The following is a 13,506-nucleotide window of genomic DNA, read 5'->3' as shown; positions in this document are numbered from 1 at the left end:
TGGTGCCTCCAGCTTTGTTCTTCTTTTTCAAGATTGCATTGGCTATTATAACTGTTTTATATTAAGAGGTGGTATAAATGAATTATCTAAACATTTAAATATGTATTTCTTATTTACATTTAAAAATACAGTGTTCTTTACTACTACTACCACCACCACCTCTACCACCATTTCTTGCACTACTGCTACTATAGCATCACTGATTTATTGATTACTTACCCTAGGCCAGTCAGAGTCCTAAGCATTCTACTTATATTAGCTCATTTAATCCACACAACAATGCTGTGAGGTACTATTGTCATCTGCATTTTTACAGACAAGGAAACAGAAGCACCAAGACATTAAATGACTTACTCAAAGTAACATAGGTAGCAAATGACATAACTGGGAGTCAAACCTACATAGTCTAAATAAGTGATAAACAAACAAACAAACAAACAAAACCTACATAGTCTAGTTTTAGAATCCAGGATCCTCACTACTCCTCCTGCCAGCTTAATTAGGCAAGCATCCCTGATTATTTTAGGTAAAGAGTACTATAGTCTTTTGTAAGATAAACACATAAACTTGTGACTGTATTTGTTTAAATTTGGCTTTACTGGATCCCAGCTTAGCTTTGACATTTACAGATGGGCTAGCCTTCATCTCACTGTGAGATATAAAGCAACTTGGTATTTAGTTTACCTGCAAAAGGCTGTTAGGAGGCCCTACAGGAACTCCTAATTAAAATGCAGCACATTTCCAAGGCACCATATCTTGCTGTGTTGCCATAGAAACAGTGGGGATTTCTGGTCACTGACCTTTAAGGGAATCTAAGAATACATTTTCATAAGGTTCATAAGAAGAGTTATCCCAGTATATTAACTATAGTTGCAGGATCAACTTTGGAAATCCCCTATGCAATCCTACCTGACTTTAGAAGTATATTATATCAGCAAAATTACTAGAGGCTCAAGCTGGACTTTTTGAAAGAATGGTTTTTTAGCTGCTTCCAATATACCATCTGAGCTATTGGATTTAAAATGATCAAAGATATTGTTGTAGCAGCAAAGAAACATTAAAAAAAACTTAGATAATTATATAAGAGATGTTGAAACTAAAATAATATCTAGGAATAGTTTCTGTGTTATATCTATTCTGTTGCATTTGGATTCTTCAAATCAAGGCTTACTCAAAGGATAAAATACAGTATTACTATATTAAAAAAATATACACCTAGAAAGTCAAAGCTTTTTATAAAATGTTAAAATGTTAACATAATTTAAAAATACAAATTATTAATTCATGCCCTTTCTAGTTTATTCATTTATAAATTCAGTCATTACATTATAAAAATGTAAAATTGAACAATTTTAGTTATACTTTCTATATATGTATTTTTTTGCCATTTGACAGAAGCTAAGTACACATGATGCAACAGGGAAATGACACAGCCTGCTTTATTGTGACTACTATTATAATAATATTTTTATCTTTCACTAAAATAGATAACTTAGTTCTTGTGACAGGATATGCGTAGTTTAGTTATAAGGAAGGATCAGTCAGAGTAATCAGGAGCTGGCTAATTTCTCCTAGAATTAGAAATAAATCTCCATACACATGAGTATCACTTTTGAGTTACTACTGACAAATCACTTACCTCTATATTTGACACAGTGAGGAAAAAAAAAAGTATCTTCGATTCAGATTCCAGGGACAGGGCAAACAGGGAAGTGCCAGCTCTGTTGTGCTCCCGCTCAAGACAGAACACAGTAGGATGAATGCACCCCAGGATGCAGAGTACTGTCAGTGCAGTCGACAGAGGAATCTGTCAAGTTTGTAGTTAGAAAACTGTTTTTCTTCCTCAGTATGGATGTGGACAGCACTGTCCCTGAGAACTAATGGTTGTCCTTGAAGCCTGGGTATATGTGTCTGTGTGTACATCTGTGTGTGGTTGATCCAATTGTTACCCACTGGATGAGCCAGAAGGATGAGGAATATATTTGCATCTCATACTGGTAGGGCGACCAAGGAAGCTCTGACTTGGAATGCTAAACCATATATTAGATTGTTGTGCTGCCAGTCATGTGCCAAAGCTCTTCCTGACCTGTTTTGCTGAAGATCTCATGAAACATATGAGGCTGAATAAATCAGACTTGGGGGACTGATGTCTGCAAATTAAACCTAGGAGCAGACTAGCCCTCAGGTCAGGTTGTCTGTGGGTTGTCTCAGCAGTGGCTGTGAGACAATCTTCCTGAAAAGGCTTCTTCTCTTGTGCAACTTTTTGTTTAAATGCTTGGTTCAGGACAACCACTATGGTATATATCTTCCTATGGCATTTTTTATGCTCATATTAGTACTAGAATAGAATGCTTTTTGTACAAAAGATTTTACTGTTCCGTGTGGTTTAGGAATACTCATTAACACATCTAAATGAAACAAGAGACTTACCACTTCTCTCCAGCTTAAGACTGTACAGGCAGCTTAACACTTGGTAGTCTCTTTCCAATTAGGTAAAAAAGGAAGCTTCTATGGTGATCATGCTTATAGTCATTATATTCATTCTGTCTTCCTTCCTTGCCAATTCCTAATATACATCAGATTACTCATGACTACATAGAATGTGCCTAGTGCTTCTAGAATATTCTGTCTAAAAATTCTGCTTTCTACTGGTGACTTTTTAAAGGGACTCTGCCATTTTTCTCCTGAATAATTAAAAAGACAAACTAAATAATTGATTTATACAGGTCTTTTGACATTCACATTTATTGTCAGCACCCATGGGGAGTTAACAGACATTTCCTAAGTAGAAAAGTCTTTCCTAAAGAAATATCCTATAATTTATATATCTAGCAAAATTTAAAGGAGTAGGAGGCTTTCATAAAATCTAGAGAGCTGACATTTTTAAGGTGATTCTCTGGTAGTTCTCAGAAATGCTTACAGGTATTTCCTAGAAGGAAAAAGATTTGATTTAAAAAAAGAAGAAAAAGAAAATGCTGGGTTAAAGTTAACCAGGTTCCCTCAGAGTCTTTAATGCATGAAATGGTAATGTGTCTTATGAATATCTTAAGGGGATGTACTCAAAATCACTTCTCTAGTCCATGGAACTCACTTTTTTAGTAGAGCCTCTTAAGACACCAGTGCCATCAGAACATTGGGTGGTGGTGTTTCAGGGAATTCCCAAGGTAGAGGGTTAATGTTCCATCTGGCCTTTTTAACACGTCTAAAATTTCTTCTTCATCAAATGGCTGGTAAGGACTTTATATTTTATTGTGTCACTTCTCATTTCATGTTGTTTATAAGCATGATTTTTATCATTAAAGTGAGATGGGTTAGAAAGATTTTCGTAATGACATAACATTTTAGCTGTCACAATTTTTATGAAAACACGAGTTAATAAAACATCACAAAACAATAAAATTTTATAGTTAATATTTATAGGTGCATAGTTTCATGCTCACATGTTTAAGTATTGTATATATTAACAAATTGCACAATACATCATTATTCTTAGACAGAATCATTAAAAGACACCTTAAAATCTTCTATAATATATGATAGTAAATCACTCACAATTTTTCAACAACAGCAACAAAAAAATAGTGAAGATTTAGAAATAAGTGGTAGTCACTTAGGTGTTTTTAATTTGCTTTAACATTTTAGATTTGAAGCCACAATATCCACAGCACACAACGACCCTGCTACCATATATTCAGTGAGAGGGAAGCACCGAAATGCTGAGTTGGGGCAGGTACAGATACTCCAATCACTGCTGATGGAAGACTTCAAAATACACTGTGAAAACTTTGAGAAAATGTCATGACTGGGCACGCTGGAACTGAGCACTTGTACAGGATGTCAGCAGATCTCAGGAAACTGGGAGCAAAGATAGTTCTTAGGCTTCGGGTTCGTAGTCCTGATACCCTTCCTAATATTAGGAAAATCAGAAAGACAGCATGAAGGTTTAGGATAAGGGGCCAGTAATCAGGGCCTCAGGGCAAATGAGACAGGACATAGCTCGCCGCTTTGAATAAAGGCTATAGTCGTAAGAGTTGTGGAACAGTTCTGCTACATCCAATACCATTTTCTTTTGAATAGTTTTGTCTTCCTGTCAAATATAAAAGTGAGTGATGCTGGTGGTCAGAGTTAGTTAGGGTATGTGAATTCTGCTTTCAGATGTACCATTCAACAATCATACGACCTAGTCCTGGAGGACAAATTAGTTGGTCTGTCCAGCTTTGTTTCTTCTGCCAGTAGATGTGAGAACCAAATCAGGTGGTTTCTTAGAAAGAAACTAAGACATTTCGAGGCAAGTCATATTTTCTCTCCTTTTACTTTCCTAGTTGGAAATTTCATCTTCATCTAGAGCTTCTTCAATTATTACTATTTCAAAGCTCCTCCTCTCCCCATACAATGTTTGGATGACATACACAAGAAAAATCTTAATGGTCTTAACCATAGTGGCCAGATGAGTCCTCCTAAGGAACAACTCTAATAATGTCAGAATCCTGCTTATGAAACAAACCTATTTGCAACAGCTCAAGCTGCTTTCCAAATTAAGTACAAACTTACATGGCAAGGTTTCTCTAGTATTTTACAATTTGTCTTTGATCCATCACAGTAGCCTTAATCTGTCAGTATTCTGAGCTTGAATCATACTTTATTACTCACTGCTCCTCAGACATATCTAAGATATGGTAGAATGTTCTCCTTTGTTTTGGCCTATCTTATTGCCCACCCCTTCCCCCACCCCTTCTATAAAGCTTCTCCTGACTGACATAAATACTGTAAAATGTTAACGTTTTTGTGTATCATGTATATTTTTGCCCCTGGGATGCCTGGGGGCATAGAAGACAGTCAATATAGAAGAAGGCAGTCAATATAAATGAATACATTTATTTTTATTGAGCCTACTAGAATGTTAAACTCCTTGTCTCCTGGTCCTATCAGTTACTCTTCTTGTGTTTTCTATAGTGTTTATTTAGCATTGTGCCATGCTTTTATAAAAAGACCCCAAAGTATTGGTAAAATTAATTAGGCAAATAATTTAATCTCAATGTATTATTCTTTATGGCATCATTAAAAGGCATATTGATAATCATTCCATTTGCAGAAATTAATACATTTTCTGGTGATCTGGTATGAGGGTAATATTCTCATAGAATTAGTTAGGGGGTGCTCCCCCCTCTTCTACTTTTTTAGATAATAAATTAATTGGCATTTATTATAATTAGCTGGTATTCTTTAAATTTTTGGTAAAATTCACTAGTGAAGCTATTTGGTCCTGGGATTTGCTCCATGGGTAGGTTTTTTTCTTTAATAATTCAGTCTCTTTGGTAGAGATCTGTTTAGATTTTCTATTTCTTCATGAGTCAGTTTCATTATCTAAAAATATTTCCTAATTTTCCTTGTGATGCATTTTTATTAAAGAAAATTGTTTTCAAACTAAAGTATGCCATTTAAAATGTTGGACTAAAATATACCAATTATTGCAAACTATGCATCGATCATATTTCTACTTTAATTTTTTTGAGTGACTTTTATTTTATTGTGCAAACATCCCACTGGAAATATATGGCAAAAATAATTACCTTCTTTTGGCATTTAGTTAATTTCTCTAACTTTCCATTTTGGCATTTGGTTTAGAATAATGTAAAATTTCTAATAATTCTCTAATGCAGGGGCTCAGCAAACTTTCTGTAAAAGGCCAGGCTGTAAATATTTTAGGCTGTATGGGCCACATATGGTCTCATCACTGCTGCTGCCTTTTTTTTTCTTCTTTAACAATACACTACAAATGTAAAAAGCATTCTTAGATTGCAAGTTGTCCACACAATACATGTCCTGGATTTGGCCAACTTAGCATCTAGAGAGTAAATCACTCTCAGTAAGGACAAATATAAGGGAAATAACTGATTATTCGAGCCAACTTGAACTCCTAAATTTCATTTTCAGAGTTTCACATGCATAAGCTCTCACCTCAGAAGGCATTTCATAAGCCTCGTTGTCAGGCTCCGTGGGCACGTCTTCCAGAACTCCCTCCTGGGCGGCTCCTTCTTCACTCTGGTATTTAAATGAAAAACACACAGACTGTGAGGAGGGAGCATTCACTTTTTAAAATCACAATCATATTTTGAAAAGATCTTACATAGAGTACTGGCAAGAATGGCACTCGGTATCCCTGCATTCTACACTATACAGTGCCTTCGATAAAACATTGAGGTAACATGTTATTAACCCAAAGAATGCTCAATTTTTTTGCCCAGGTAATTCACTGTTCGAAAATAGTCCAAAGGTGTTTTTCATAGGATCAATGATAGCAGTAAAAACCTGTTAACTTAGGTGTTCAATTGATGAAGAGTTAGAATTATCATTCAAATGTTCAATAGATTATTATGAAAACATGTATTACTATGACAAAAATTTTATTATAGAATAAGAATTTCTTTATGGTATAATGTTTAGCAGCATATAAATATTGTACATATTGTGGACCCAACCTAAGTAGAATTCAGATACAAGGGTAAAATAGATTGGAGGAGGGTACAACAAAGCATTGAAAGTACTTTTTGTTGGGCAGTAATGCCATGTTCTTTTTACCATTTTGTAAGTTTTAAAGATACCATTTATAAGGTAAAATCACACATATTTTATAATTTATTTTTAATGATGGCAAAGGAACACATCTTTTTTCCTGAGGTTTCAAGATTGAAATCATATATATTTGGAGGAAGAAAAATCAAAGTATTTGGTCAATTTTCCAAGTATCTCTCCTTAGAAATCAGATACCACAAATTCAACCTGAAATGGTCATGGTCTTATTAGTATTCTTCATTAAATACTTTTTTGGAGTAAATACTTTTTGTTGCTTTGTATTTATTCTAGAAAAGGAATTGAAATCTGAAAGAGCAGAGAGGCAACGTGAGATTATATAGACTTACTCAAAGAGATCAAACAGTCCCCCAAGGTGGCTTACGTTTGAAACTCTGCCTCATGTAACTATCATCTCCCCATGTCTTCATCATGAAAATGACAGACAGGTAGGCAGAGGGATAAGGAAATGGTTGACTGTGAGAAAAAGTCAAACTAAAGCCCATCCATGCTCACATTAGGTAGGCAGAGAAGCTTACAGACCATACTCCTCTGCCCAACTCCTATTTTAAAAATTTATAAAAGTCCAAGTTATTTATAAATGAAATAAGATATAAAGCATCCCTCAAATACCTCACTTCTAAATGTGGAGTAAACATACTGTTTTCAGTGTTTCACCTTTTGGTACAAATCAAGAATACAGGTTCTGTATTGTGATTGGTGGTTAGACACAAGGGCTGTAGTATCACAAGACTTGCTTTCAAATCCTACCTTCCATAGATTCCAGATCTCTTGTGATGTTGGACAAGTTTCTTAAGCTTTCTCTAAGCATCAAATAGCCTTAGTGATAAAATGGGGCAGCAATACCTTTTTCTAATTGAGAGGAGCCAATGACATCATTAATCCCCTCTTAGTATTTAGATAACTTCTAGTGATAGTCAAGTATAGGAAAATAAGGTAAATTTCCTGTCTTATTAAGTTTTTAGTAGTTTTTTTTCTAACCTTATTTGTTAAGATTTTGATACAGATTGGACAAGTAAATATGGCAGAACTGACGTGCTTTCTGACCATCACAAATAAGGTGCAAACTATACAACTAAAATTGGTGAATGTTATTGGATGTGTGTGTGTATTGGGGTGTGTCTGTTGCATCCTTCAAAGTTTATCCAAATAATGGTGAATGTTGCTGGTGAATTGCTGGCTAGATTTCATTTGATCCCAATATGTGATCAATCTATCCCTGTTAACAGATATACTTAAGTGGCAAGTGTATAATAACTGCTTATCTTTAAAAATACAAGCATTTCTGAGCATGTATTTACCTAATCCTTTTAAAATTGCACTGAGAATGTCTATAGTTTATAAAGTAAATATGTATCACTTGTGGGCAAGGGTTTGAAAAATCATAGGAGAAATGCTTATACAATATTTAAAAAGAGGTCAAATAAGTGATGAGACAGAAAGTCAGCTATAAGAATGAAAACACACAGAAAATGGAAAAAAAAATAGGGAGAAAAGAAATATAAATCCCAGGATGTTCAATTAGTGTTAACATGTCACAAGAAGAGGCTTATATTTTCAGAAGCCTTTACTTACTAAAAGAATAAATACATGGTGCTTTCACAAGTCTGACTGCTAGACTTTATGTGTTGTTCTCTGGAGAAGGAAATTGATTTCATTTAAATACATTAATATTAATAAACTGTCATTAAGATCTTTAACTGTGTTACATTACATGAAGTGGAAATAGCTCATAGATCCCTCAAGAGGCAGACTATCCTCAGCCACATCTTCCTAAGGAAATTTGATTTTAGAGAGGTTTAGAAATTTACTCAAAGTAACAGAGATGACTTCAGACTCTGCGCTCTTAACCACTGCCCTGAGTTTCTTCCCCAAAAGAATTTTGGCATTCAAAATGTTTTAATTATCAATAGATTTTGGAAACTGAGAAACAGGACATCCTATCATGTCCCTGACTATACCTTGCCTATTCTTTTAGCACCTAGTTCAGGGTCTATTCCTGGTAAACAAAATTATCTCATAATTTCATTGCTGAAACCCATCAAAGAAGTCCCTTCACAAACATTGTATGCTCTATGGGGCCATTATATTTTTATACTATAAAAGTTTACCCAGAAGGAAAAACAAACAAAAAGTATTAGTCAAAGAACAGGTGAGAATTAATTTTTTGTTTTTCAAAACTCTGGTAGTGTGTGTGTGGGGAAAAAATCACCCTGAGGGTATGGCAGGAGAAACTACTGAAAGGCAAGGAAATAGTGGGGATGAAGTTGCAGTATACAGGATGAGTACTTGAAATCCCTTAAGAACAGAAATTCAAGTCCTTAAAATCCTTTAAGAATAGGAATTCGATTTCCTATTTTCTATCCAGTCTTGTGCTGCAATATAATTTCACCATCTTACCATAGCCTTCACATGTAGCCTGTTGACCCTAAATATTCACTGAAGTGCTATAGAGTGGTCAGAATGGATGCTGCAGTATGAGGAAAGCACAGCATAGGTAGGAGGAGATGGATTATATAGTGGAAGCAAGTAATCAGAACCAGAGTTGACCAGGAGAAATGTCATCACAGGAAAACCATCAAACATGTATCTTACCTTTCCTGTACAAACTATACATTAGTGTAAACAAATAGTTGATGAGTACAAGTTTTCATTATGGATGTAATCTTTCCTTCCAGGAAAGGAATGATAGAACTAGAATATCACCTTTTTACAAGGAAATCTAGGCAATGATTACCAATGGCTGCCAAGGGGACATAGAGAGATATAACCACACATCATGTGCCCTGATGGCACTACATATCACCACCTATAAAGTATCCTTGACAAACATTAGAATTTGGTTGGTATCTAACTATCACTGGATCCGACAATTTACAGCAAATATAAGGGAATGAAGAACAAGTTCACATCACTGGATGCAATCAGCAAATTCTGGACTGTGGGAAACAATACAGAACCAATAACAACTACTTCAGCAAGTAAATTACAAGGAAAACAAAGTTTTGGGACACCTATAAAGTGGACTTGAGAGAGTATCAGAAAGATTACAGCTCAAGAATCTTATTTCATTCTTATTTTGAATTCTGATTTAAGAAAATGAGAAATATGAGAGAGTTGGTGGAATTTAAACACTAACTTGGTATTTAATTAAACAGCCATTGTTTATTCTTAAAATATGATATGTTGGAGTTTCATTTAAAGTCCTAAATTTTAAAAAATAATCAAGTATTTTCAGATGAAATAACATACCTAGGTATTTTCTTTGAAATTATCCAGGGTTGGGTGGAGAGAAATGAGTAGGCTGTAGAAGAAACAGGAGTCTACGTGGTGGTGATTGGTTGCATTCGATGGGGAGCAGAATATGCACCCAAAAATGTGACACTGGCAGGTGTATTATTTGGAACTGAAGGCAATCAAGACCCAGCAGACTCAGGAAGAGCTTTTTACTTCCTCCATAACTGCCTCAAAGAATGTAGATTAGGAGGCCTGTACCAGAAAGAGAATTTTACCAGAAATAACTTTTTTTTTTTTTAAATCTGAAAGACTTATCTGCGCGGGAGGGCAAACATCTGATTACCAAACATCTGCTCTTCTCATTTTCCTGTGAATTGCCCTCCCCTCCTCTGACGCTCTAGGCTCCCATCATACCTTAGCTCGGGGGAGCATGTAAGCCTCACCTGACTGACTGCCTCTGAGTCCCGTATTTTTGTGGGACTCCCATACGTATGGACTTAAATTTCTTTTTCTTTTGTTAATCTGCCTTATGTCAATTTAGATATAGACCAGGCAAAGAACCTATAAGGAATGAAGGGAAAATTCTGCCCACCTTCCCAACAGTTTGGTACCCAGTGCGGGGCTCTCCTTTGGACATTGCTTGTTCTGGGGCTGCTGCGGCTGAGAGATCCTGGAACCTCTGGTAGAACGTAAGACATCAGTTACATCTCCTGGATCTCTGCCTGTAGTGAAAGTGAGGGTGGTGAGAGTCCTTTTCCTTTCTCTGGATTTAGATTAGCAGGAGAAAATACTTGTGTGACTCAGTTCTTTTCGTATAGTGACTCTGGTAAAGATATATTAGAATTCTTATTTTCTGTTGATTCCTAGAAATGGTCTTTGTTTTCTTTTGTCTTTTGTGTTGTTTTGTCATAAGGAGGAAAATCACAGGACTGAATACTGGCAGAGGTCCTACAAGCTTGTTGTTTGAGCTGGCCTTACAGACTTGTGAGTTCAGGTTTCTCACCAGACTGGCATCTCTTTAGACAAGTTTGCTATGTTTCCCCTATATTATAAAAGCACGCACACAACAATAACAGATACGCTTTTTGCCTTGTTCAGCCCCATCTGCCTATTTTAACTTCCCTTTTCTGTTAAGATTTACAGAGAACACTCTTTCCTGATCACCAGCCCAGGGCATAAAGATGACTTGTGTAAATTGTGAAAGCCAGGGAGTGAATTTAGCAGAATCACTTGGGACAGGTGGTAGGGCTCTGTCATCAGGCTCTGCTAGCTTTCGGATTTCCTAGGCAATGTTCCCTGCAAATATACCCTGGACCCCAAATGCAGAGTCCATGTCTATGGACAGCAGCAGTTCTATCAAATGCCAAAGCCTTCTTATCTCCATTTTCTGTTTCTAGCAAATATAAGGACTCAGAAAGATTAGTGGACATGCACGGTCCCACTTACAGGGACCCCGATTGGCTGTTAAGGTGTGTTCTTCCCTTCATAATTAACAGACAAACCAGACAGCTCCCTGGGAAAAATAAACCCTCACCGAAGTTACAGATGACCCAGGCCCTTGTATAAGTAATCAGGAAATGGATCAGCTTGAGGCCAATACTCAGGGCCTGATACAATTCAATGGTAGATTGAATTGTATGTTCAGAAAAAAAAAAAATTCAAAGGTCTTTGTTAAAGACTTTACCCAGACTTTTGAAAGGCATACTTCATTAAACCCCAGAGCTCCAGAATATAGAAATCATTTGATTTCCATCTTATTTGGAAATCTCCCTGATAGAAGAGTGCAAATTGAAGATAATGCAGATGGATGGGTGGGTCAGCCCTTTGGTACTATTTGGGCTGCAACCCAGTTCTTGGAGGAATTAAAATCTTTATCTTACAAATCTTTGCAAAACAAGAATGCAGCTCTAGGAAAAAAAAATACACCTATCTTTACCAACCCCAAGACCTCCCCTATTCATCTCAAGATGTTTGTACATATTGTAAAAGATCAGAGCATTGGAACAGAAGTGTCCTAAAAAGAAGGAAAATTCTAATTACACTAGACTTCTGATTAAACAGAGAAATATACTCCAAAACTCCTAGGAGATGACTTGCATTCTTTCTCTGTCCCTTAAAGATGTAAATCTGTCATGTCTTTGAAATATAAACACTCCAAGGAGACAACCAAAATGCAGCCCAGAATCCTCTGGGACTGAAGGAAAAAAAGTGGGGGTGGGGGAGAGGCTTTTTAAAATAAAATGCAAACTGATATAAATATTTCCTTGCCCAAAATGTAATCCTCAGATTCCATAAGATTACTTGCTAAGGACAAATACAAACCTAAAAGTCTTCTTCACAAAAATTAGTAAAAAGCTTTAGCCATTTAAGTGAGTAAAATTAACTTGTTCCATAATCCAGAGACACAATTTAGATTCAACTGTTATTTATGAACTAGTGAGTTTTGTATTATTGTACCAAGTCTTGGCTAAAATTTTGGAATAGAAACTGCAGGGTCCCTGTTTGTGTTTCTGTATGTCTATGGATGTATGCTATGCATATGTGATATGTTTCTACCTCTGGATGGTATTGCCAAAATTAGTTTATTAAAAAAAAAAACTGGCTTTGATTAAATGCCTTAAAAAAATACATGCTTATCAATTTAAATATTTTTAAGCTCAGAAATATAATAGACATTAAATCAAATGCTTTTCAAATTCATGTGATCTGGGGTAATCTTTGGTAAATAAAAACTAGTTTAAGTTTGTTGGTTTAATTAAAACAGGTATGTGTTTAGAGTTACCAGCAATAAATATAATCTGTTCTACTTAGGTTTACTAATGGTCAAATAAGCTCATGTTATCTCTGTTACAAAATTTGTCAGAAAGAAAAATAACTTAAGATGATGACTAGCTGCTTTAGTGTTGCATGAAATTTTATGAGTACTCTAAATTGTTAAGAACAAGTGAATTAAATATACGGGAGATAAATCTCTTAAGTGAGCTTTTCAAAAATAATTATGTTTTACGATATGTCTACTTAAAAAGTTTTCTAAATCTGGTGATTTACAGTTTTACTATGTTAAGTTAAATGATGGAAATTCATTAAGGTCATTTCCAAGTAAGATAAAATACAGAAACATTAATTATTGATTGTAGGCTTCTTATTACAGAGAAACTAAAGATATTTGGATCTGTCAGTAACATGTTTTCTGCCACGTTAAAAAAAATTGTACTATGACAAAGTGTATGTGTCTAGAAATTATGAAATGGATTCCTAAATTTGCCAATCTACAGAATGCTGGTGTGACAGTCCACAATTGCTTACTCAGTTTTCACTAGAAATGAAAGTCCAAGAGTTAAGGATTCTAATTAATAAATATAATTAAAACTACTAGACTAGAAATAAGAGAAAGAAACTCTATATACAAAGAAATAATATGTGTTTTTGGCTAAGAAAAGGTATGAGATATGCTGTGTTTATTAAAGGGAAAAGACTAAAGTTGTCCTAAAGTAATGATTATTTCAGAATGGGAAAGTGGAAAATTAAAAAACAAACTAAATGGATATAGAAGTTGAGGAGGAAGTGAGGTAGAGAAGGAAAGAAAATTTCGCCTTATGTAGTTGGGCTACCTAAAATTGAATAAATTCACTTTGTCTTTAAAAAATAAGCTTTAATATCAATAGTATATGTGTAAAA

General features: G+C 35.2%; 1 protein-coding gene and 2 long non-coding RNA genes across 13 annotated transcripts in view; 1 reads left to right on the top strand and 2 right to left on the bottom strand.

Annotated features, from left to right (window-relative positions):
* Window positions 1-2,562, bottom strand: part of LOC140686456 (uncharacterized) — a 73,667-nt gene extending 71,105 nt beyond the window's left edge. For both annotated transcript variants that reach the window (XR_012060291.1, XR_012060292.1), the window contains exon 1: window positions 2,431-2,562. This is a non-coding gene — a long non-coding RNA (uncharacterized lncRNA). The remainder of the gene's footprint in view (window positions 1-2,430) is intronic.
* Window positions 1-13,506, top strand: part of LOC140686450 (uncharacterized) — a 266,956-nt gene that overhangs the window by 224,938 nt on the left and 28,512 nt on the right. The window contains exon 6 of one of the 7 annotated variants that reach the window (XR_012060289.1): window positions 9,270-9,342. The exons of 5 other annotated variants lie outside the window; for them this stretch is intronic. This is a non-coding gene — a long non-coding RNA (uncharacterized lncRNA). Of the gene's footprint in view, window positions 1-3,642; window positions 3,732-9,269; window positions 9,343-13,506 lie in introns of those variants that run through there. One more of the 7 variants, XR_012060288.1, reaches the window with a different exon arrangement.
* SNCA (synuclein alpha) overlaps window positions 3,326-13,506 on the bottom strand; it is a 113,937-nt gene continuing 103,756 nt past the window's right edge. For all 4 annotated transcript variants that reach the window (XM_031689953.2, XM_006209951.4, XM_015244165.3 and 1 more), the window contains exons 5-6: window positions 5,959-6,042; window positions 3,326-3,907 (exon numbers count right to left, since the gene is read on the bottom strand). In XM_031689953.2, the coding sequence (XP_031545813.1) occupies window positions 3,875-3,907; window positions 5,959-6,042 (117 nt within the window). In that variant the 3' untranslated portion in view covers window positions 3,326-3,874. The remainder of the gene's footprint in view (window positions 3,908-5,958; window positions 6,043-13,506) is intronic.

This window comes from Vicugna pacos, chromosome 2, assembly GCF_048564905.1.
Source record: "Vicugna pacos chromosome 2, VicPac4, whole genome shotgun sequence".
NCBI classification, from domain to species: domain Eukaryota; kingdom Metazoa; phylum Chordata; class Mammalia; order Artiodactyla; family Camelidae; genus Vicugna; species Vicugna pacos.
This window is presented reverse-complemented; position numbering and strand designations above follow the sequence as displayed.